The sequence below is a fragment of the Pezoporus wallicus genome, unplaced genomic scaffold (genome assembly GCF_028554395.1).
Source record: "Pezoporus wallicus isolate ANWC-B61680 ecotype Strahan unplaced genomic scaffold, APGP_CSIRO_Pwel_v1 contig_8837, whole genome shotgun sequence".
Taxonomy (NCBI): Eukaryota; Metazoa; Chordata; class Aves; order Psittaciformes; family Psittacidae; genus Pezoporus; species Pezoporus wallicus.
In genome coordinates, this window is record NW_026636730.1 from 1,468,584 (window position 1) to 1,494,073 (window position 25,490).

Here is a 25,490-nt window from a genome sequence, read left to right on the forward strand (position 1 = left end):
ATGCTGTTTATTAGGACAGCAAATTGTGCCAGAAAAGACTACACACAACAGCTAATGATAACATGATGCACATCCACTAATAGCTAATTAATCTCTTGGACTTGCCTAATGTACAAAGAGGAGCCTTCAGTTTGCGAGAACAACCCAGCCATTTGCATCTCTGATTCCCTATAATTGGGGAAGTGGAAGGAACGGGGAGCGAAAACCCCACCACACTCATCAAGTTGTTCACCTCGGCAGATAATAATAATGAGACGATCATCTCCTGTAGTATTTAATTAGAAATGTCGCCGTTAATTGATTTCTTGGATATGTTAATTAAGAAATAATGAGGACCAGGTTGCAGCTAAAGGTGCCAGCGAGAAGTTTTGAGGCCCTTCTGGAAGATGCTTCTGTTGGCTGCTCCCTGAGCTGGCCAGGGGACAACCCCAGGCTTGTGTCATATCCTCAACCCACCTTTCAGCATGGGCACAGCTCAGCTCCTTCCAGTTCTGCTTGTTGCTCATCTCTCTGCTCTACATCCCTGTGCATGGCCAGGTCCTGGTGGGATGCCCAGCAGGTCACCTCGTGCCAGTGGTTCTATCCATTGGGATGACTCTTCCACCTTGGGACAAGCGATGCTGGTAGATCTCAAGGTTATACCAGTGCCATGTAGCCAAATGATGTTGATGTCCCCTCTGCTTCAATTGGCTCCTCTTGAAAGGCTGTGATGGAGATCTAGAGCCTGGGGTGTCCTTCAGAAGAGGGGGTGGGGACTCTGGAGTGCTGTGGTGAGATCCTGATAGCCTTTGAGCCAAGGCTTTTAGGGCATGGATAAGCTCATTGGGAAGCTGGCTTGGCTCTGCGAGCATTCCTGGTGTTGGGTGTGCAGGTGATGGAGGCTTGAAGTGGTCCTGCTGGTGGTAGATACCCCCAGCCCCAGGCATCACCCTGGGTCGCTTTAGGAAACATCCATCCACTTTTGGCTTTTCCCCCCCTTTTTTTATGGCTTATTTTGCACCCAGCATCCTCAGCTGCCCCTCCTCATGCAGACCCTGATCCGAACGCACCTTAGAACGGCGATAACGGCAAATCCCTTGGGATGCCAGCTCCGGCACGTCTTCCAGCGGTCCCTCCATGGGACCTCCATGGGTGGAGGCACCTCCGCCCCCACCCTGGGCACCCACTGGCTCTTTTTAACCTTCCCGATCGAGTCCCGACCGCCACACTTCGTGTAACACTCGGATCCGTCCGGAATAAACGCGTTTCAAGAGCCGGTGGTGGTGGTCGTGTCCCGTTGCGTCATGGGGAGGGTGTCGGGATTTGAAGGGGGTCATGAAGAGATGAGGGGTTTATGGGCTGGTTGGACGGGGGGGAAGCTGCTGGGGATGGGCTTTTCCTCGGAGCATGGGGAGGGGGCTTTCCCAACAGCAGGAATGACCACTTATTTGTGTGAGTGTGTATGTGTACTATATAATATTATATATAATTATAGTCTATTATATATAATAAAATATATAATGTGAATATATACATATATAATGTGTATATGTAATATATATAATATACAATGCACATAAGATACATACTACAATCTAGAAGATGTAAATATATCTTACAATATGAACTTATATGTATTTCCATATAACAATATATAATTCTATATTACAAACTATAGCCTACATTATAAAATGCATTATAACTTTAGGAAATTCATTATATATACTATATTATATATAGTATAAATACATTATAAAATATAATATATACACACATTATATACACCTATATAAATGTATCTATTGTGTGCATGTATATATAAGTGTGTATACATAGTATATCCTATATAATTATTATATTTATATGTATATATTATTTATATTATATATGTATAGTTGCAGAGGTCCCTGCTCATTGCAGGGTGCTGGAATTAGATGGCATTTGAAGGTCCTTTCCAAACCAAACCATTCTATGAACCTTTGATTCTGTAACACATATATATATGTTCTATAATGCATAGGATCTACAACACATATATATATGACTCTCTATATGATTCTCTATATGTATTTGATTCTATACCACATATGTACATAAACCCACAAATAATCATTATATATATTTTATATATTATATATAATATAATATATAATATGCATATATATAATAAATATATAACCATTATATGTATCTAATCATATATATAATGATTGTAAGAGTCCTTTCCCTCAAACCCCAGCAACACATGGAAGGACACCCAACCTTCATCCCCCAAGCCCCCCCCCCCGACCCAAGTCCCTCATTGCTGGGGTCCTGGCGTGCCCGGAACTGAGGGGTCCTTTCAACCACCCTGGGGGTATCCCTGCCTGGGGTGGGATATTCCCGGCCAGCAGCGCTGTGTGGAACCTCTCCCGACATCCAATCCCCATTGCAGCTGTGAAGCTGCCGCATACCTCTCATACCTGCGGCCACCCGCAGTGGGACTCCTGAGGGAGACCCCCCCTGTCCTGCCACCCCCTTCATCCCTCCAGCATCCACCACCATGGGGCCACCACGGCTCCATCGCTCCTGTGGGACACCAGGCCAGGTTGGAGCAAGCTGCTCTAGTGGAAGGTGTCCCTGTCCATGGCGAGGGGTTGGAGCTGGATGAGCTTTGAGGTTCCTTCCAACCCAAACGATGCCATGAGTCTAATTCTATGACACATCCCTCCACAGTGACACCCGGTTGTGTCCCCCCAACAAGAAGGACACCAGCACCCCCATGGCTTTTCAGTGATGAGAGAGGGGGGACTTGTCCCCCACCTCCATCCACCAAGGCAACCAGACACGTTTCCAGCACGTTGCTCTTTATTACCACGCAGTAACACACACTACAGCTGCTGACTACCTACGACAGGGAACGCACGCACACAGGCACCGAAAGAAAAGAATAAATTAAACCAAAACTGTGTCAAATGAAATTAAAAAAAAAAAACAAAAAAAAACAAAAAACAACGGGGGGGGGGGAGGGGGGAAGGGGAGAGGGGAAGGAAATCAAAGTGAAAAAGGAAACTGAAACGGGTTCACATTGAGCATCTCGGTAGGACGTTTGGATTTGATCTCATGGCTGACGGACGCCTTCCAGCACGGAGGAGGATGCGCGGTCGCGTCCCGGGGCCGCGGTCCCTGCAGCCTCCTCTTCCTCCTCGGCTCGGCGGTGGGAGCTTCCCGAGAGGCACCTCCAAGGGATGCCCCGGGCAGCGGCACTGGGGGGGGGGGGGACGGGGACGGGGACGGGGACGGGGTGTGGGTCCCCGGCCGGGCCAGGGGTCCCCAAGGAAAGGCATCGGGTGGCGGCGGCGGTGGCTTCGGAGCACGACGTCCCTAGAGTCCGTTTGGTGATGCCACCCGTGTGCCCCCGTCCTCCCCCGGGTTCCTCTCCATGGTGGCTGCACCAGGAGCCTGTCCCTGCCTTAGTCGTTGGAGGTGACGTCGATGTCTTCTCCGCTCGACTGCTTGGTGGCGAGGCGCCATCGGTTGATGTGGTGGGAACCTTTCTTCTTCTGGTCCGAGTCCGGTCCTTCCTCCTCCAGCTTCTGCCGTTTGTATTTCGTCCGCCTGTTCTGGAACCACACTTTCACCTGGGGGACAAGGAGAGAGGGGCGCTTGTGGGGGTCTTGGCGACCAGGCAGCAAGGCCTCATCTCCTCGAGGACCAGCACAATGAAGGTGGCAACCCTGCCTTGCCTCAGTTTCCCCTCTGCCCATGGCAGGGTGGGATGGGGGGGGATGAACGTGTTGGGTTGCAGGATGCAGGATGCTGCCACATCCCAGCCTCAGAGGAACCCAAGGGAAGGTCGCTCAGTCGCACCTGAGCCATGGGGTCAGCAGATAAACAGGGCCCTTCTTACAGCGCCACAACCCTGTGCCCATCACCCTGGTGTCTGGGCTGCACCCTGATCAGCGCAAGCACAGTGGGAGCTGCTAAACCCATCCCCGTTGCTCTTGGTCACTGGTGTTGGCTGGCTACTGCTCCAATGAGGCCGTGGGACACACAAAGCCGTCCCCATGCCACCAGCCAGGAGCTGTGTCCCAGGGCAGGGTGGCTCCATTAGCCAGGGAGCTAATTATGGATAATGAATTATAATTACAATTAGAAGCAATCCATTTACTACATTTAGGTTTCAGGAAACCTTTTCCACCATGATGGTGGCTGGATGCTGTCCCTGGGGTCTCCATCCTTGGAGATAACACCCTCCTTCCCTGCCCAAGGCCCCAGCATCCCACTCCAATGGGATCTCTGGTGGAAGTATGGCCCACAGCGGGGGCTGGACATGTCAGCATGGACATGGTGATGAGTTTGGGATGCTGAAAGCACCCACGTGGTGGGTGGTGTGAGATGCTGCGGGCACCCATGTGGCTGGAAGTACAGGATGCTGTGGCCAGGGATGCAGGATGCTGCGGCCAGGGATGCGGGATGATGTGGCCAGGGATGCGGGATGCTGCAGCCAGGGATGCGGGATGATGCAGCCAGGGAGGCGGGATGATGCGGCCAGGCTGTGAGATGCTGCAGCGGGATGCCAGAGGTAGCAGTGAGGGATTCTGCAGCCAGGAATGAGGGATGCTGCGCCTGGGGATGTGGGATACTGCAGCCAGGGATTCAGGATGCTGCAGATGGGATGTGGGATGCTGCAGTAAGGGATGCAGGGATACCAGGGGTAGCAGTGTGGGATGCTGCAGGCAGGAATAAGTGATGCTACATGCAGTGGTGAAGGATAGTATAGCAAGGTATGGTGCAGGCAGGGATGCCGCAGATGGGATGCAGGATGCTGCAGGCAGCAGCCCTACCTGCTGCAGCCGGGAATGAGGGATGCTATATGCAGTGGTGCAGAATACTATAGCCAGGGATGCAGGATGCTGCAGACAACGCAGGTTGCCACAGGCAGGATGCTGCAGTAGTGGTGCAGGATGCTACCCAGCTCCTTGGTCCTGCAGGACATGAGGTGCAGGACACTGGATGTGGGATACTGGATTCAGGACATGGGATGCAGGACACAAAATGCAGGAGATGGAGTATTAGACACAGGATGCAGGGGACGCAGGACATGGGACGCAGGACATGGGATGCAGGACACAAGGTGCAGGACACGGGATGCAGGACAGGGGATACAGGACATGTGGTGCAGGACATGGGATGCAGGACACACACGGGATGTAGAACATGGGATTCAGGACACGGGATGGGATTCAAGACACTGGGTGCAGGACACGGGATGCAGGACATGGGATGTAGAACATGGGATGCAGGACATGGGATGCAGGACATGGAATGGGATGCAGAACATGGGATGGGATGCAGGACACTGGATGCAGGACATGGGATGCAGGACACAGGATGCAGGACCCAGAATGGGATGCAGGACATGGGATGGGATGCAGGACACGGGATGAGATACGGCACACGGGATGGGATGCAGAACATGGGATACAGGACACAGGATGGAATGCAGGACACGGGATGGGATGCAGGACATAGAATGGGATGCAGAACACGGGATGGGATGCAGGACACGGGATGGGATGCAGGACACGGGATGGGTTACAGGACACGGGATGGGATGCAGGACACGGGATGGGATGCAGGACACAGGATGGGTTACAGGACATGGGATGGGATGCAGGACATGGGATGGGATGCAGGACATAGAATGGGATGCAAAACACGGGATGGGATGCAGGACACGGGGTGGGATGCAGGACACGGGATGGGTCACAGGACACGGGATGGGATGCAGGACATGGGATGGGATGCAGGACACGGGATGGGATGCAGGACACGGGATGGGATGCAGAACACGGGATGGGATGCAGAACATGGGATACAGGACACAGGATGGGATGCAGGACATGGGATGGGATACGGGACAGGGGACGGGATGCAGGACACGGGATGGGATGCAGGACACGGGACGGGATGCAGGACATGGGATGGGATGCAGGACACGGGATGGGATGCAGAACACGGGATGGGATGCAGGACACGGGACGGGATGCAGGACACGGGACGGGATGCAGAACACGGGATGGGATGCAGGACATGGGACGGGATGCAGGACATGGGACGGGATGCAGGACACGGGACGGGATGCAGGACACGGGATGGGATGCAGGACACGGGACGGGATGCAGGACATGGGACGGGATGCAGGACATGGGATGGGATGCAGGACACGGGACGGGATACAGGACACGGGATGGGATGCAGGACACGGGATGGGATGCAGAACACGGGATGGGATGCAGGACACGGGATGGGATGCAGGACACGGGATGGGATGCAGGACACGGGATGGGATGCAGGACACGGGATGGGATGCAGGACACGGGATGGGATGCAGGACACGGGATGGGATGCAGGACACGGGATGGGATGCAGGACACGGGATGGGATGCAGGACACGGGATGGGATGCAGGACACGGGATGGGATGCAGGACACTAGGTGCCGCTGCTCGGCCAGAGCTGCCAGCCCAGGCTGCAGCATTTAGCCCCTGGCAGGGGATGTGGCGCCCGCAGCCCCTCCAGCAGCGCTGCAGCCCCTCATCCCGCGGGAACATCACCGCTTTCCCCCTTCTCCTGCAGCATCACCCTCAGGCAAAGCTTCCCTCCTGCTCTGGAGCTGCTGGCAGCGAGGCTGAGGCCGGTATTCCCACCTCAGACCGCATCCCACCGGCACCACGCAGAGGAGCCCTGCACTTCCAGGCGTGCCCAGTCTATGGAAACAGCGGCTTTATGGCCCCGGCGTATGTTATAACCTGGACTCCAACCATTTGCTTTCCTTGCTTTGGGGCATTTCTGGAACAATGCTGAGCTGGTGCCTTTCATTCAGCAACCGCAAAGCACTTTGTAAACTTTAATTAAAGCTCGGAGCCCTCTGGGAGCAGGGAAGTTGCCTTATCCCTAAATTATAGAACGGGAAACTAAGGCATAAAGCAATTAAGATGCTTGAGTGAGGCTCTGTGGCAAGCAGGGGTGGAGGGGGGAAGCGGTTCAGCTTGGAGAACGCAGCCCGGTACGGCTGTATCCTGCAGGATGAGGCTCTCCTGTGATTCCCAGCTGCAGGAATGGGGATGTTCCCAGGCTGGACGGGCTCCCTGACCCCTTCAATGCCGCATCCCTCTCTCCAACAGGCCAGAAGCCACAATGAGAGAAGTGTGAGAACCTCACAGTGGGCAACATAGGGATAAGCTGCCCCCTACGATGCCTCATCCCAACTCCAAGAGTAATTGGTTTAAACCCCCATTCCTGGGGTTTTATCCCTTCCCAAACTCTTGCTGCATTAACCATTGTCATGCCGGGTGTTTGTGCATCCAGGCAGTGGGATGCTCCTGGGGTCCTGCCTCCAGGGTCGCTGCATCCCCATGCTCCTGCTTCAGGATGGGAACGGTCCCTGGCTGGCTCCTGCATCCCAGTCCTGCCCCTATACACGGCTCCCACCACGGGTTTGCTGCACATGAGCTGTGCTTCCACCCCTGAATCCACCCTTCAATCCACCGGGAAATGATGCTCTGCTTCAGGGACACTGACAGCACCCAGAGAATCGGCTCTGGCTAAAAGGTGCCATTGCCATCCCCAAGTTGGGGACAACAAAACCATGGTGGCTTCATGCACCCATACCCTAGATGATGGCCCAAACCCTGCCAAAGCCTGAGAGCATGGGTTTGAGCCTGGATGGTAACCGGAAGACATCAGCCTCACCATCACCTGCATCCAGACACGGTGACACCACTTGTGCTGTGCTGTCACCCGGATGTGCCATCACCTCCAAGGGCAGTGCTGCTCCTCAAGCTGAACCCTCAACACTGAACCCTCCCCAGCACCTGCAGCCCCAGCTGGGACTGTTCTAAAAGCACCCCATAACTTTTAAGAGCTTGGTTTTGGGGATGGTCCTTAATGGGGCACCACTGCCAGCCCCAGGCCTTGTCATGTGGGTGCTCTCTGGCTGTATCTGGGATGTGCATCTTTCTCCTCTGTGATTCCCAGGTATTCACTTAGTTAATTATTACTGCTGCAGCCAGGGCTGCTTCGCCTCCATCTCTGCACACACAGCGCTGGGAGGGAATATTGGGATCCACGGTGCCTCCAGAATAACCCCAAACCTCCCGCTGGCAGGACCCAAGGAGAGGCCTTAGCTTTGGGAAGGCAGATTTGAGACCCGGAGCAGGGTTTGCATCTTGCGCTGCCCGAGGATGGAGAGGTTCTGCTGGGAGATGTGGGCTGTGTCATGCACAATTAACTCAGGGAAGTCATTTCCCAGCCCAGCATGCTCCCAGGGGGAGGTGAAGTGACCTGATGCCACCAGCGATGGGCACAACGGTGCAACCACTCGTGCTGTCCAGCCTGGTACCCCCACATCCTCCCTGTTCGCCACCTACCCAGCACACGCATCCCGTTCCCGTCGCACCAGCCCTAGTGCATCCCTGAACCTCCTTGCACCACCCAGCTCACACATTCCATGTCCCACATTGTCATCCCATCACACCCATCTCCTCCCATGGCTGCTCTTGCAGAGGTCACCCCACATTCCTGGCCCTACACACGCTCCAGCCTCATCCCATTTTCTGTGTTTGCTTTGGGACCATGAGCTGCCGCTGCTTCCCCCCCCAGTGCCTTTATTTCTGTCATTCCATGGGCCTGTCTCAGCCCAGACTAATGCAGCTGCTTGGCAGGAGGAAGGATGGGAAGGGGTTAAACACCTCCACCCTTCCCCACCCTATATCCCAAGGCATTTCCTGATGCTGGGCAGGTACCTGTACCCTTTTCACCTTCCCCCTGGGCTGCTCCAGGTGTTGCTCCCCGGCTGGGGGACCTGGAGTGGGCAAAGCTCCCTTTTCCAGTGGGAAAAGCAGTTGGGAAATAGGACCAGGCCGAGCCATCACCGGCAGCTCCTTATGGAAGCAGCTAAATCCACTGAAAAACAATCCAAGGCACCCACCCGCGGGTTGGGATGTGGGGCTGAGCATCTGTATAGGGTGAAAGCACGCCTGTGTCACCAGTCATACAGGAGATGTGTGTCATGGAAAAGGGGCTGGTTTTTAATGGGAGCCTTGCGTGTGCATAGGATTCCTCACTGGATTCAGTGTAATAATAATACTGCTAATAATAATTAATAAGCATAGAATAGAATAATAGAATTATGGAATGGTTTGGGATGGAAAGGACCTTAAGATCCTGGGAAGGGACATCTTTCACTAGACCAGGTAGCTCAAAGTATAATAATAATAGTAATAATTGTTATAATGGCAATAATAATGGTAACAATAATAATAGTAGTAATAATAATAATAATAGTAATCATAATAATCCTGCTTTTGGAACAGTCACCAGCCAGGTTGACTCTTCCACTCTCCTGTGCTTTGATGCTCATCCTGTATCCCATCCCTTTGCACATTGGGGTTATTTCCCTAAAAATAATTAAAAGATTCATAAAAAAAGACTATTTTCCTAAAGCCCAAGGGGAAAATCTGGTCCCTGCCAGCCCACAGACCCCCCTGCAAACCGCTGCTGCCAATCCCAGCCCTTTCCCAGCTCGTTCTCTGCCTGGAGCCATGCGGAAAGGAAGGACGAACGACCCCACTCGCTCCCTGCCCTGCGCCCGGCGCCTGCAATGGGAACAGCATCCTAGAGAACCCCGCGCAGCGCAGCAAAACATCCATTCCATCTGTATCTATAATGCCTCTTCCCATTGCCAGATCTCCGCGTGGATTTAGGGACGGATGCCTCCGCTTTTTCCCCTAATAAACTGCATTATCGCTCTGCGGCTCGGGGCAGCGCGGAGCTGAGCTCCCCTCCGGGCATCCCGCCGCTGCCCTTTCCGCCCAGACAAGTCTCTGTTTGTTCTTTGACCTCTGGGTTTTGTTGTTTGGGCTCTTTTTGTCCCTGCTTTTCACAGCGTTTTCAGCCCGGAGAGGTGACAGAAGGGAAAGGAGCGGAGCTGGAGGGTCCCTATGGACGCACCCTGCGAGCCGCGGGGCCGGGGGTCGGGATGCTCTGATTTTACTGCTTATTTCTATGAGGATACAAACAGCTTTGGGAGGATCCTGTGGGCTCAGGGCACCGTCCCTGCATCCATCCCTGCGCATTCCCACAGTTTCCTCCCGGGAACTTGGGAGGTTTTCGCTTGGCAGAGCCCGGTGAGGATGAGCCAGGCAGGGACCGGGAACACCCACAGCTCCGGCTTGGTTTTCCAATTAAAATAAAGGATAGAAACGAAATTAATTCGGGAATAGGCCCAACTTCCTAACGGGAATTTAGAGAAAACTTTCTCCATAGACTCAGATACTGAATATTACGGGAAACTGGACTCTCACCGGGAACATTTGGGAATAGCCGCTCACCAGGACACCGTGCTTGGACACACACAGAGATGCTCAGCCCCGGCTCCCCCGTTTTCCCCCAGCGCCGTATGATCTCTATTTCCTTTTATCCCTACAATTTTCCCCGGTCTCATCCAATCTAAATCCCTGTGGAATGGCTTTTGTAAAAGCAGAGATAAAGGAAATATTATTTCCTTCGCCTTTCCTGACTTCCGCAGGGTTGAAGCTCAGAACCAAGGAGCATTTTTGCAGCTCCCCAGGGAAGGGGATCCCGGTGCGGCTCCTTTTTTAAACTCGGGTTTGAAAACCGGATCTTCCTCTCGAGGAAAACACCCCCAGCAAGCAAGAAATAGCCCTGGAAAACCGCTCCGGAGAGCGGCGTAACACGAGCCCGGCATTCCCAGCCGGGAACGACGGCAACAACCAAAGGAACGCTGCGCCACAAAGATAAAATCACCCAAATCGGCACGGATCAGCCACTGTTTCCTGGGTAAAAACAGGTGGAATTCTGTAGAGTACAGCCAGAGCCCTGAGCATGTTTAGTGCTGTATCTGCTGCCTAATGCTGAGCTGCTCCCGCAGGCAAATGGATGGATGGATGGATGGATGGATGGATGGATGGATGGATGGATGGATGGATGGACAGTGGGGCTGATGGCTGTGGGTTGGTGGCTACCTGGGGTCCATGGGTCTGGAGGTATCTGGATCTGGGGTCACCGGGTTTGGGGATCCCCGAGTCTGGGAGTAAATAGGTTTTGGGGTACCTGGGTCTGGGGGTGGCTGAGTCTGGGGTTACTGGGTCTGGGGGTACCTGGGTCTGAGGGTACCTGGGTTTGGGGGTACCTGGGTCTCGGAGAGGCTGAGGCTGCTGGCCAGCTGCTTGCGTTCGGCACCCACCACGTAGTGGTTCTTCTCGAAGGCCCGTTCCAGCCGCAGGAGCTGCGACGGCGAGAAGGCGGTTCGGATGCGCTTGGGCTTCCGGGCGAAGGGGCCGTGGAGGAGCAGGCTCTCCTGGGACACTTCGCTCCCTGGGGATAGTGAGAGGAATCAGGGGCCTGCACTGGAAGCCCCAGCACACCCAGAGCCCCTTCCATGGGCCCGGGGCGTACAGGAAGGACAGACACGGGGTACCCAGGAGTGCAGCTTGGTCCCAGTGAGCACGGCGGTGCCTTGGCCATGCTGCTCTGGGTCCCATGGTGGGGCTGGACATGGGACAACGGGAGGAGAAGGGGAAAGGAGGGAAGGAAAGAGAGAAGGGCTGGGAAAAAGCAGGTAGAAAAAGAAGATAAATAAAGAGGAGAAAGATGGGCGATGAAAGTGGCAGGGGGAAAAAGGAGGCAGAAAGGAAGAAGTGAGAAAGAAAGAAAAAGAAAAGGCAGAAACTAAAATAAGGCAGAAAGACGAGGATGAAAACAAGGAGTGAAAGGGAGAAGGGAAGAAAGAGAGAAGGAAAGTGGGAAAGGAAGAACGAAAAGGAAACGAAAGAGAGAAAGAAGCGGAGAGAGAGATGGAGAGAAAAAAGAGAGAAAGAAACGAAGAGATAAAGAGGGAAGGAAAGAAAGTGTTAGAAAGAAAAGAAAGACGTCATAAACGAAGGGAAAGAGAGAAATAAATAAAAAAGGGAAATAGAAGAAGGCGAAATGAACGAAATAAAATAGATTAAAAAAAAATACCGAAAAGAGAGAAATGAACGGAAGGAAAGAGAAATAAACGAAGGGAAGGGAAACCCGCGAGAGGCCGGCAGCGGGGCTCGGCGGAGGGGCTGAGCTCAGCCGGGCCGGGATCGGGATCGTATCGGGCCGGTGCCCCGGGCTCTGCCGGCAGCGGCCGTGATCCCCGGCGGAGCAGCCGGAGCCCGGAGCTACGCGAGGGGTTGGTGCCGAGCAGATAACCCTGATCTGGGCTCCTCCGGGACAACCGGGACCTCCGGGCATCACGGCAGGGAGAGCGGGGACAGGAGGAAAGGGAAAGGGAAAGGGAAAGGGAAAGGGAAAGGGAAAGGAAAGGAAAGGAAAGGAAAGGAAAGGAAAGGAAAGGAAAGGAAAGGAAAGGAAAGGAAAGGAAAGGAAAGGAAAATGGAACAAAATACAGACTGAGAAAGGGGAAAAAAAAGAATACAAGAAACGGAGAGGCAGAAAAGGAGAGGAAGAGAAGAAAGAGGAAGGCGATGGAGGGAGTCGGAGGAAAGAAAGAAGAAGAAAGAAGGAAAGAATCCGAAGGAGCAGCGAGCAACGCGTTAAAATCAAACGAAATCCCGCCGAGAATCCCGGAGCCGCCGCGATCCATCCCCTCCGTTCCCGAGCGGGAGAAGCCCCAACTCCCGGCTCCGCCAGCCTCGGGGCCGCGCAGGAGCCCGCAGCGCCGGTCCCGTCCCCGGGAACCCCGCGGGGCCTGGCCGGGACCTCGCTCCGAGCCCCGGCACCAGCGAGCAAAGGCATCGAGCGCCGGGAGCGCAAAGGCATCGAGCACCGGTGCGCGAACCCCCGCAGCCCCGCACGGCCGCCGCAGCAACAGGTTCTGCCCCCGGTTCTCCCTCGCCCCGCCGTGAACGGGCCCCGCTGCGGTGCCCGCCGCTCACCTTGGAAGCGGTGCCCGAAGAAGCGGTTCCGCAGCACCCAGGGGTAGAAGTTGAGCGGGTCGCGGTGCTGCGGCCCGAAGAAGGAGTGAGGCGGCGGCAGCGCCGAGCCCCCGAGCTGGTGGGGCCCGACGGGCAGCGCCGGGTGCCCCACGGCCTCGGGGAAGACGAGCTCGGCGCTACCGTACAGGGCCCGGCCGGCGGCGGCGGCACCGGGGAAGCCGGGGGTGAAAGCGGCGGCGTCGGCAGCGGCGGGGCCGGGGTAGGCGAGGGCGGCGGGGCGCGGGGGGTCCCCGGGGCCGAGCGGGGTGTCCTTGCCCACCAGGGACTCGATGGTGAAGCAGCGCTTCGCGGACGGCTGGAACATGGTGTGAGCCGGGATGGGGCGGGAGGGGGGGGGTGTGGGATGGGGAAAGGGGAGGGGGGGCCGGAGCGGGGCTGTTCCTTCGGGGGTGTGTGTGTGTGTGTGTGTGTGTGTGCAAGAAACCTCCCCCCGGCCCTGCACACCCGCACACACACACCCGCACCCGCCCCGCGGGTTCCCACGCACCCGCAAGCCCCGGGCAGCCGCTACAAATACAGCCGGTACCTGGCGGGGCCCGGCGGAGGGGGCGGCCTCACCTGCCCGGACCGGGGCCGGGACCGGGGATGGAGATGGGGCCGGGCGGGGAGGGAAGGGGAGGGCAGGACAGGACAGGACGGGCAGGGGAGGGAAGGGGAGGGCAGGACGGGCAGGGGCAGGCAGCAGGAGGTAGGGGAGGGTAGGACAGGCAGGAGGAGGCAGGGGAGGGCAAGAGGAACGTAGGGGAGGGCAGGGGGACGTAGGGGAGGGCAGGACAGGCAGGGGAGGAAAGGGAGAGGCAGGACAGGCAGGGGAGGGCAGGAGGAGGCAGAGAGCGCCCGAAAAACTGGACTGGAGCCGCTCCCGCAGCCGTGCCGCGAAGTTGTGGAGAGGGGCTGCGGCTGCGGGGCGGCTCCTTCCTGCTTCTTGGAGGAATAATAAATATTTAAAATTGTAATAAATTTTAAAAAATCTTTTTTCTTTAAAAAAAAAACCACATCTTTTTCCGTTTTTTTTTTTTTTTCCTTTTCCCCGTTGTTTTTTTTTTTTTTTTCGCCTTTTAAACCTAATAAAATAACCCCACACCCGGGGCGCCCGTTGGTAACCCCGCGGCTCGGAGCTGCCGGCAGGGGCACACAGACACACACAGCCAGACATTGCACACACCCCCCCCCCCCGCGCAAACTCCGCTCCCCTCCGCGTAACGCCAACCCCTCCCCAAAGGCAGGACCTCCCCCCCCCCCCCCCCCCCCCCCCCCCCCCCCCCCCCCCCCCCCCCGCCGGACAAAATCCCTCTCTTCCCACGGGTCCGATCCTGGGAATAATGAATGGAATTGGTTTAACACCCCCCCCCAATAACCCCCGTTTTGGGGTGTTTCCTGGGCGGCGCGGGGGTTCCGCGGGGCGCGCAGCCCTACGCGGGCCCGTCCCGAGTTCGCTCCGCAGTTTGGCGCTGCTCGGGGTCCCGCCAGCCCGCCCAAAGCGGGGGGAAAGTCGATTTTCCACTTGGCTGGATTGAAATACCCAGCGCGGAGCATTCCCCTCCCGCGGAGAGGGGAGCGCTGCTGCGAGGCCCGCGGGCTTTGCGCGGACTTTGCGCGGACTTTGCGCGGACCCGCTGCCCGCAGGAGGATGCGGGGAAAGAGCTGGGAAGGAGGGAGGAGAGCAAAATTGCATGAAACCCGCAGAAATTAAAGCCGAAACCGGGAGCGAGCGCCTCGGCAAAACGCGTTTATTTTGATAGCCCGAAAGGAGGAAAAACAGAAACCTGAATTTGAAATCTATTTTTCTATTCAAAAATGGAAATAAAGAAGCGGGGTTGGGTCAAGCGGCTTCTGGAGAGGGCACAGCAAAGCGGAGCTCACCCGCGGAAGGATGGGGATAAGGAAGGAGAAGGGGAAAGGGAAAGGAAAGATGGGAAAGGGAAGGAAAGGGAAGGGAAGCGGAATGCGGGGAGAGCCCTCGGCTCGGACGCGGGAGCTGTGCCCGGCTCCGGACCATTGGTGTGATTTAATTGAAATCAATGTAATACAATTTCATCCCGCTCCATTCCCGGTCTGTTTCCCCTCCCGATGCGCAGGGCCCGCGGGTCGTTCCGTGCCGATCCCGCTGGATTTCAGCATCTCCTGCGGGGCGATAATGAAAGAGGCGGCCGGGGACCGGCTGCTCGGCATCTCCTCAGGAGCCTTATTTTTGGGGAAGCCGCTTTGGAGCGAGGGATAAATCTCCCTATTGGGAAAACTATAAACCTTTACGCTGGTTTTCCATTTTTTCCTATTCATCCCGGGGGATTTCAGCCCTGGCTCCATGTCCAGGCGAGCTCCATGGATGCTCTGAAAGGAGCTACACTGAAAACCGGCCGAGAAACCCAAATTTATCTCTACGTTTCTTCTCCCCCCCACCCCAGGCCTCCAGCACCATTCAGGCAGGATCTTTATCTCCCGTTGGAATAAAACACGGGCCCCCAAGTGGGTGCCTTGCTTCAGCCCCAGGATTATTAAGAGGAAAACTTTAGCTCCAGCATCGCTGGGAGGAGGTGATCCGGGAGCTGCTGCCTTCCCGCTGGATTTCTGGCCAGGAGGAGCTCTGGGTGGAAGAGAAAGGCATTTTCCTTTATAACGAAAGAGCGACTGAGCCTGCTGGAGCAGTGGAGGGACACAGGCAGCAGCAGCACTGGGCAGGCAGCACTGGCCTCAGGGGTGCTGCACCGGGATCAGGGGGTGCTGCTGGGGGAAAAAGGGAGATTTGCTGCCTGTGAACACACAGCAGTGAGGGCTTTCCCAGGAGAAAACGAAAGAGGGATGAAGGAGAAGGAGAGGGGGACAGGACAGGCACCAAAAACTGGCTTTGGGGATGGGGATAGAGGGTCAGTGTGGGGATGTGTGGGGATGGGCAGAGGGACTGTGGGTGCAGCCCCATTCATCAGCATCCTGGTTGGGCTCAAATCAGTGTCTGAGCTCAAATCACTGCCTGGCCTCAAGTCACTGCCTGAGCTCAAATCACTGCCTGGACTCAAGATACCTGCCTGGACTTAAATCAATGCCTGGGCTCAAATCAATGCCTGGGCTCAAATCAATGCCTGGGCTCAAATCCCTGCCTAGGCTCAAACCTCTGCCTGGACTCAGATCCCTCCCTGCACCGGTCTCTCCTGCAGCAGGAGCAGGCAGGCTCTGATGGGGCTGGATCCTGCACACCACCGGCAGGTGCTGTCCGTCCTCCCTCTCGTTAATCTGTAACACATCAGCTTCCAGCATCAAAGGGCAGAATGTGGAAAATCAGGCCCTGGGCCTCGGAGCGTGGCCACGGGCGCAGCGAGCCGGGATGTTAAAAGTTGACCAGACTTCAAAGTGCTGGATCATTTCCTCCCAACCTCTCCCACCTGCTCTTCCCATGGGCACAGCTCCTTCCCCTGCTTGGATTTCTTCTCATCAACCTTCAAGTGTGGTCCCAAAGTGAATGGGGCTGTATTTTGGGTTAGGGGTCTAAGGTCTGGAGCCTGCCTGTCCTGGGCTGCTCCCCCTTTCCTGCTTCACTGGCTTTTGTTCTTTATTGTTTCACTGGGTTCAGGGATATTCTGGATTGGGATAAGCTGTCCCTGCACGTCCTGTGGGCTTCAGCAGGTTATTCATCCCACCTTCCTCAGCCACCCATCAGTGGGTGGATGGATGGATGGATGGATGGATGGATGGATGGATGGATGGATGGATGGATGGATGGAAGGATGGATGGATGGGAACAGTGGGGATGCTGGTAGATACGTACATCGACATGAATGGATGGCAGAAATCCACAGTCTATGGAGTCAGGCTGATACTGAGAAAGGACCCCACCACTGAGCCAGGGAACGGGAAGCTACCCAGATCCCATTGCAGTGGGCTGGAAGAGCACGGAAAGATGCTGCTGGCTCTCACCCACCTACTCAGTGGTCACACTGGCTTTTCCATGGGGGCCCTGCATAGACGAGGGCTCTGGTGTGGTGGGTCCTGGTGGGCTCCCAACATACTCAGAGGTGGGAGATCTTGCAGGCCATTCCATGTGGACACAGCTGTGGTTTCTGTGGTTGCAGGCATGTGTCATTAGTTGAGAGTGATGTGCAGAGGTTGGGCACTTGGGGACCATTGCCCAGACCTTGTCCCTGACCCTGGGGACCCCATGTCCCCTGTTTGCCCACAGGTGAGTGGGGCAATGAAGTGGTTCACCCACACCAGGGCCCACGGAGAGCAGCATCATTGAAACACAGGGGGTTTGGGCAGCTTCTGCATCTCCTGCTTGTGACACGGCTGATGCCACAGGGACCGGCTCTATGGGTCCCATGGCCAGGAGCTCTGTGCTTTAGCACTGTGATTCCTGGGAATGCTTTTGAGGGTTTACACCACTGGGAGCCCTCAGTAGAGCTCAGTGGTGGTGGTTGGGTTGAGCCAGCTTTCCCCACTGCTTTTGGGGGTGAAGACTGGTCTCCCAGCTAATGTCCCACCACGTACCTCTCCCCAGCGCTGTCAGATGTCACCTTAGGAATGCTTTGCCGTGCCCAGCAGGGGCATCGCTGCAGCAAAGCCATCTTTCCAGGAGAGCTCGGGGTATTTCAACACAGGAAATTACACTTCTAGCCCCAGGAAGGGTTTGGGTGCTCCCTTGCATGGCACCAGAGCGTGACCCCACATCAGACCCCCCCCGGGGCTCACACTGGCTTTGCTCCAGCAGAGAGGAAATCAAGATCCCCCTGCAAGATTACAGTGTTTAGGGGCAAAGGAGCCATGGGGAGGGGTGCCATCCCCGCTCGGATGCTAAGAGTCCCCCCTAAGCCCTGTGGGGATCACCCTGCATTGTATTAGGGGAGATCAGCAGACTTGGCTCCCCCTCACCCCCACAACATACCATTAAATGGCATCGAGACAGTGTATGAGCCTCTTACATATGTTGCTTATAGACGCCAAACTTATTAACACAATAAAACTGCTGCTAAGAAGCTTTCCTGCCTCTTTTTTCCCGCGGGGAGAGCATCAGTGTTGGAAGCACCTAAACCGCCTCGTATGGAAACATCCGGGGTTGCTTTTCATATGGCACCCAGGAAAATAAATACATGACTCAGCCAGGATCCCCCTTCCAGTGCTCCCTGGAGGGCAGGGAGATGGGGATACCCCAGAGAGGGGGGGTTAAAGCCAAGTCTTGGGGGGGAAGCGTCGCATCCCATCCAATGCCTGGCTCCGAGGTGATGTGTGTTGGGGTGCTGCCGGGGCTTGTGGGGTGCTGGTGGTCTCCTCCAATGCACAACATTCCGAATGGATGAATCCTCCTTCTGCTTCTCTTTGGAAGTGGTCGGAGGGGGGACCCTGCCTGAGTCATGTGCTTGTTTGCCTGGGTGCCATATGAAAGGCAACCCCGGGTGTTTCCATACGAAGCAGCTTAGGTGCTTCCAACACTGACATCCTCCCGGAGAAAAATAGGCAGGAAAGCTTCTTAGCAGCACTTTTATTGTGTTAATAAGTTTGGCGTCTATAAGCAACATATGTAAATGACTGATATACTGTCTTGATGCCATTTAACATTATGTTGCGGAGGTGAGCGGGAGCCAAGTCTGCAGCATCAAGACTAATACGTGAGGAGCTGCCAATTCCGGTGGGATCCTTCCTTCTTTTATTCCCCCCTTTGTAATTCCATTTAAACAACCCAACAATCTCCCCGTGCCAAGATAATGACTCGGACCCTTCCATCTCCATCGCTGCTTCGTGGGGAATGGGTAAATATTGTGTTCGTTCAGCTCGTTGACCTCAGTGCTGGGATGGAAAGCCCCAGCTTGGTTGGTATTCCTGTCCCTGTCGCTGTGGATAAGGAGAGGGGATAGGGAAAAGGGACGGCGAGGAAGGAGCAGAGCCGCTGCCAAACGCAGCCCCGGCTGTCGGTAGAGGAGGTGCCAGTGTCTCCACGGTTCCCCCTTCCCCAGTGAGGGGAAAAAACCCAGAAAACGAGGGGAAAAAAAAAAGAATTCCATCTAAAATCCGTGAGTTTCTGCCTCTTGCAAGTAATTTTCAGTTAATTTATGTTGAATCAATGGTTCCTTGCAGTCATATGGATGGCACGCTCCCAGCCATTATTAGTGTAAACAGATTTGTGAGCAGTATATTTAGCTGTTCCATATTGCTTTTAGGAAATGTGCACATTTCAATGGCGTATACTTAGAGAGGGCCATACCCTGCCACCGCTCTGCAGGTGGGGATGTGCTGTACGGAGGCTCCTGGCCTCCTCTTCCTCGCCCGAGAGGAAGCCTTCAGCTGGCACAAGGGCCTTCAGCTGCCCTTTGAGGCGGGGGGGGCTGTCAGCTCCTGCCTGCATTTCATCTGCTAAAAACCCCCTGGATAAATGGGGGCTGCTGGTGGGGATGGATGCCTGAGGCTATGCTCATCCCTGCAGGTCACAGAGCCCGTATCCAGCTCACGAGGATGGCGATGCAGGTGTTTGCAGCAGGGCAGGTCCCTTGGCATGGGTGCCCAGCATCGTTTTGATGCTTCAAGGCACCCACCTGTTCCCTGGAGCTCTGTGCAGCCTCATCAGCCTGCAAGTGGGATGAGCTGAGCCAGGGCTCGAGCATCATTGGGGTGAATCCCCATGGGATGGGCCTCCTGTGCTGTTTGGGATGGGCACCATCCAGGGACCCCACTGGCACATCTATTCATGGTCCACGCTGGGATGGAGGTGGCACATCCACCCATGGACCACACTGGGATGCAAGTGGCACATCCATTTATGGTCCATGCTGGGATGCATGTGGCACATCCACCCATTGACCATGTAGGGATGCAGGTGGCACATCCACCCATGGACCATGTAGGGATGCAGGTGGCACATCCACCCATGGACCACACTGGGATGCAGATGTCGCATCCAACAGCGGTGCCATGGTTACATGACACATCTCTGCCATGCTGGGATGGATCTGGACCGTTCCCCCCCAAGCCTGAGCAGTTGATTTAAGGGAAGTTGTGCTTCAGGGAAGTGCCAATCCCAAGAGTTCTGGGGCCAGGATGTAAAACAGGCTAAAAAAGCACTCCCCACATTTCAACAGAAGGGGTGCAAAAGCCCAGCCCAACCACGAAGCAGCCCTCCAAATCCTGCGGGCTGGATTCTGCCGCTCAGCATCCTTCTGCTCCTCCTATTCTCTATGCCATTGAGGAGGCTGCCCAGCAGCGAGCAGGATGAGTCCCTTCCCCATCTCCCCACCAGCTTCGCACCGCTCACACACCTCACCCAGCCCCAAAATAACCCCGAAGCACCAGATCCAGAACCCGCTGATGGTTCACACGTGCCGGGATGGCACGAAACGTGGGTGCAGCCCCTCTGCCAAAGGAACTGGGGCAGGAACGAGCCCTGGGGGGCTTTTGCTATTTTGATTTCCCTGCCGTATTGCCTGCGTGCCTGAAATAGCAGCCGGGAGCGGGCTGGCACGGGCGGCGCGGAGCATCGCCAGCATCCAGCGGGAAGGGATTTGGGCAACGTCTCACCATGGCTACCCGGGATAGGGAGAAGTATGTGGGCTCCAGGGGGGAGGGTGCTGGCCCCTTTCATGCAGGAGAAAGCCACGACATCAGGGCTCTGCTCTTGGATGTCACCGTCTCCCCCCCGCCAGCGTGAAAAATCAATTAGGAAGAATTAGCGACGTGTCAAGGGGGGTGAAGGGGGGGCCCCATCCTGCACGGAGCACCACGGGGTCACCCAGGGCAGGTGGCAGTGTCACCGCTCCCTTGGCCATCCCTACGATGCCCCGGCACCCAACCCCAATCCCAGGGGGGCTGATTTCCACACCAGGGGCTCGTTTGTGCTTCATTCCACCCCAGTGCTTCCTGCCTCAGTTTCCCCATCCCTGCCATGCGGCTTGCCTGGACCGCAGCCCCCAAGCCCTGCAGCATCGCTGGATGGACACCCCATCGGAGCCCATCCCCGTGGCTCCGAGACTGGAAGCAGCTCATTGAGAGCATAACTTGCCCCGTGTTGCTGCTTTTCCCACCTCTTTCTGCGTGTGTGTGTGTATATATAAATAAGAAGGGGAGGGGGGGGGGGAGGAAAATCCCAAACTCTGATTAAAATCCCCTTTTTTTATTCACCTGCCCATCTTTCCTGTCTCCGTCTCCCATTCTATCCAAACTCATAATTAATCGCTCAAGGCAAAAGTAATGAATGTTAATTGGCCATCTGTACAAAGACTAATTAAAATCTACCATGCTGGGGATTAAAACATACCTATAGCAACTGCCTGAATTGAGAATTAGACAGAGGAGAGATTGAGAAAACAGCTGAAAGGCTTGTGCAAAACGCACTCGCGCTTAGGTGTGAGATGAGCTGCAGCTCGGAGATCTGAGATGCTTTATTATTAAATTAAGGAAGAAAAAGGGGGGGGAAAGAGAGAAGAAGAAGGGGGGGAGGAGAGGAAAAACTTGTGATGGGAGATGGTTTAATGGGAAGAAAGGCCGCCGGAGATTTCAAAGCGGAGTGACCCCCAACATTTGGGGTTTGGTTTAGATGAGGATAATGCCGCCCGCTCCCCTCCCCACTGCAGGAGATAGTCTGTGGCCTTTTCAGCTTTTTAAGGGGTTTGGATGTGAAGAAAACACGTCAGGAAGTGGGAAACTGCTGGTTGGAAGAGGGGAAAGAAGCATTGGAGCTGGATGGAGCAAGCTGCTCTAGTGGAAGGTGGCCCTGCCCGTGGCAGTGGGGTGGAACTGGAGGAGCCTTAAGGGCCCTTCCAGCCCAAACCATTCCATGATGATCCCCTGACTATGAAGAGCTGGGGATGGAACTCTTGGCACTGGGCATCACTGCCTGGCTGGGTATCCAGTGGGATCTGCATCCCGCTCTGGCCCGGAGCTGCAGCGCGCCCTCGGCTGCCCCGCTCCCTTCTTTGTCCTAAATCCAAGGCTTTTCAGGCCGGCCGCCTCTTTGTTGTGGGGAGGGTTTAGAAATAGCACAACATGAATAAGCCAGTGCTAATTATTCCCGGGGCTGCTCCTCCTCCTCCTCACTGCGTCCCCAGCCCTCATCAAACACCTCCTGACCTTCCCTGTGCTGCACATGAGGAGCCAGCGTGGATCCTGGATCCATCCCACCCGGCTGAGGTGGCCCCTCCAGCACTGGAGGTGGCAGGAGGTGCCTGGGGACGGAGGGCACCCTGAGGGATGCTGGCTGGAGGGTGATGAGGAGGCTGGACCCTGCCTCCAAACAGGCTCCCCAGGCTCAGGGCAGCTCCGGCACACGTGGAAGTGTAAAATTACATCAATTTTTAATTCAAAAGCAAAGGGAAAAGGGGGTTTTCCTCCAGCCCAAGATTGGGGGGTGTGTGTGGGGGTGATCAATCAGGCATCACCAACCTGCAGCTCCACCACCTTGTGTCCCCAAGAAGCTGCAGACCAGGACCGTCCCAGACTATAGAGTCACAGACTGGTTTGGGTTGGAAGGGACCTTAAAGCTCATCCAGTTCCAACCCTTTGCCATGGGCAGGGACACCTCACACTAGACCGTGTCTCCCAAGGCTCTGTCCAACCTGGCCTTGAACACCACCAAGAATAAACTACCCCATGCACCACCTCTGACACCACCAACCAGCCCATTTTATCACCCCAGATCCCCCATGCTCCATTGCAGGACTGCATCCCTGTATCCTTGCGATGCCGGGGAGCACCAAATCCTCCGAGCATCCTTCCCCGGCGGGGGGGGTGGGTGGGTGGTGTTTGGGGTTCAAGGCAGGGATGCGGGGAGGAGGATGAGCATCCCCCCTCCCGGGAGCGTGCTGGTGCTTCGCAGCCTTGCTGGGAGCGCCCGGCTCTGCTCTTGTTTTCCCAGATCCCGCTGTGTTTACTCCCAACACGGGTGACCGCTGTGGCCCTATTACGGGAGCGGCTGACAGCTCGGCTGACAAGTGTGCTCGCAGCAGGAATGTGAATGCGGATCCCGGCCTCGCCGCGGTGCCTCGGCGGCAGCTTCGCCCGCACTGTGACATCCCTATGGAAGGAGATGCTCTGGGTTTCCCATAGGGTGCGGTGCGGCGAGCGGTGGGCGCAGCGTGGCTTGATCCTGGTCTAAACCGGCAAGAGCCTCCCAGCATCGTAATGGGAAGGACAGGGATCCGCTGGGATTGTTCAGTGCTTGGGAAGGGCTGAGCACTCAGCACGGGAGGGTTTCAGGGCTGGATGGAGGATGATGGGCTGCGACCACGGCACAGGATGGGCTGTGGAAGAGGAAGATGGATGCGCTGATCTGAACAGGATGAAGGAAAGGGAGCAGGGAAAGGCAGTGTTGGGACCCAAATCCCAAGGGAGACATGGAAGCAGCTCAGGCACAGCCTGGCTCCAGCTCACTGCTTGATATATGGGGAAGGTGGTTTGAGATGCACCCGGCTGCATCCCACATGGGCCGGCAGCAAGCATGACAAAGCCTGGTGCATAGGAAAACAGGGAAAACCTCCTCTTTCTGGGTGCTCTTTCCCATTGGAGTGGAGGTGGCTGCTGCTCTGCAGGGTCCAGTGCAATCACGGGTGAATTCAGTGGGTACAGGGCAGCATTAGAAGCAATGATGAAGCTGGGGACCCAGCCCATCCCAGTGATTCCAGCTCTGTCCTTGCTGGAGAACGATGGTTTAATTAATCCCAGATCATTTCTGCAGTGTCCCCCCATTAACCTCCATAGCAGCCTAAATAATAACTCATTAAAGGCATTTGAAGCTGGCAGGAACAGGACAGTTTACCAGCAAACCCTCTGCTCTTTGGCTCTAAACTGGGTTAATCTGTTATCTCTCCTTGCAGGGTCCCTCATTACTCATTAAATACCTGTTCCAGGCCAGCTTGGAGCTGTTCCTTCTCCTTTCCTAGTCCTAAAGCCACCAAAACCAGGGAACGATGTAGAGAGGAGATGAGCAAGAGTAGGTCAATGGGCTAAGAGTGGGGAATGCAGAGTTGCAGGCAGGAGGATCCCCATTCAGAGATGGGGAGAAGAACCATGCCAGCTCAGCAGAAAGATGTTTGCTGTTCTACCCCACTCAGGCTCCATGGACATCCACCAAATCCCAGCCATGGCCCTGAGAAGCGGCTGCAAAGCTCCTGACCTGTCTCATAGAGAAGCAGGAGGCTCCAGGGTGCCTGGTTGTGCGTCTAGGAGAGACGCACCAGGGTCAGGTTCATCTGCAGACCCAGGCACAGCTACAGGTTGGGCAGAGAAGTGACCCAGAGCAGCCTGAGGAGCAGAGCTTGGGGATGTTGGGAGAAGCTCCCCATGACCCAGCTTCAGTGAGCGCTTGAGCCCAGAACCCCCCCGTGTGCTGGGTGCACCCCCAGAGCGTGAGCAGCAGCTCAGGGAGGGGATCCTGCCCCTCTGCTGTGCTCTGGGGAGACCCCCCTGCAGCCCTGATCCAGCTCTGGGGCAGCAGCACAAGAGGGACGTGGAGCTGTTGGAGCGAGGCCAGAGGAGGCCATGGAGATGCTGCGAGGGCTGGAGCAGCTCTGCTCTGGAGCCAGGCTGAGAGAGCTGGGCTGGGGCAGCCTGGACAAGAGAAGGCTCCTGAAGGGGAGACCTGAGAGCAGCTCCAGTGCCTGAAGGGGTGCAGGAAAGCTGGAGAGGGGCTTGGGACAAGGGATGTAGGGACAGGCCAAGGGGAATGGCTTGAACCTGCCCGAGGGGAGACTGAGCTGAGCTCTTAGGCAGAAGCTCTTCCCTGGGAGGGTGCTGAGGCGCTGGCACAGGGTGCCCAGAGAAGCTGTGGCTGCCCCATCCCTGGCAGTGTTCAAGGCCAGGTTGGACACAGGGGCTTGGAGCAAGCTGCTCTAGTGGAAGGGGTCCCTGCCCGTGGCAGGGGTTGGAGCTGGAGGAGCTTTAAGCTCCCTTCAACCCAAACCAGGCTGTGACTCCAGGATTCTATGTGCCTGTCTCTGGGTGTCTCCATGGGCACCTCGGGAGGCTCTGCACACAGGACGGGAGCAGCTCCGTCACCTTTGTCCTCACGGCCGGAGGCAGCAGCTTGTTTGCGAGCAAGGAGCTCGCTGGGCACTCGATGTCCTGGCCAAAAGGGCCGTGCTCAGCATTTCTGGCCCCTGGATGGGACAATAAAGGTCATCATCTCCCCTCTGCTCAGAAGCCTTTCATAAGGGGCAGAGCACCCTGGCTGCAGCCTCCTGCCCTGCTGAGCCGGGGGCAGCGCAGGGCAGGGGCTGAGATTTGGGAGGTCGTGGGGTGCACGATGCTTTTAATTTGGGAGGCTTTGGGGAGGATTTAGCCGGCTCATTCTCACCACGGTGACAAGGACCTGGTCACACACATGGAAACAGAACCCCAGCGCTGACTTCGGCTCCTTTCATAACTCCGTTCCCCATGGCACAAAGGGCACAGTGTTTCCCCAGGAATGAGGAATGGGTTAGAACTGGTCCCATAGGGACGTGGTGCTGGAGGTTGGGCCGTGTCACCCCTGAGCATCACACTGGCACTTCCATTCCTGCCCCAAACTGCTACTGAGGCCATCACAGGGGTTTTCCTGGAGTGTTTTATAGGGA

At 55.9% G+C, this 25,490-nt stretch overlaps 1 protein-coding gene across 1 annotated transcript; it reads right to left on the reverse strand.

The window, feature by feature from the left end:
- Positions 1 to 3,254: 3,254 nt before the first annotated feature.
- Positions 3,255 to 13,488, reverse strand: EMX1 (empty spiracles homeobox 1). Its single transcript, XM_057401276.1, has 3 exons — positions 12,910 to 13,488; positions 11,175 to 11,359; positions 3,255 to 3,599 (listed from the first exon to the last, which is right to left on the reverse strand). Exons 1-3 carry the CDS (start codon positions 13,271 to 13,273, stop codon positions 3,432 to 3,434), a joined length of 717 nt encoding a protein of 238 aa, XP_057257259.1. The 5' UTR covers positions 13,274 to 13,488; the 3' UTR covers positions 3,255 to 3,431.
- Positions 13,489 to 25,490: the final 12,002 nt, after the last annotated feature.

Excerpts from the sequence above, each read along its gene's own strand:
- EMX1 (XM_057401276.1), bottom strand. The coding sequence starts at position 13,273 with ATGTTCCAGCCGTCCGCGAAGCGCTGCTTCACCATCGAGTCCCTGGTG. Across the intron at positions 11,360-12,909 it reads CTTCGGGCACCGCTTCCAAG|GGAGCGAAGTGTCCCAGGAG; the intron begins GTGAGCGGCGGG and ends CACTATCCCCAG. Across the intron at positions 3,600-11,174 it reads TCAGCCTCTCCGAGACCCAG|GTGAAAGTGTGGTTCCAGAA; the intron begins GTACCCCCAAAC and ends CTTGTCCCCCAG.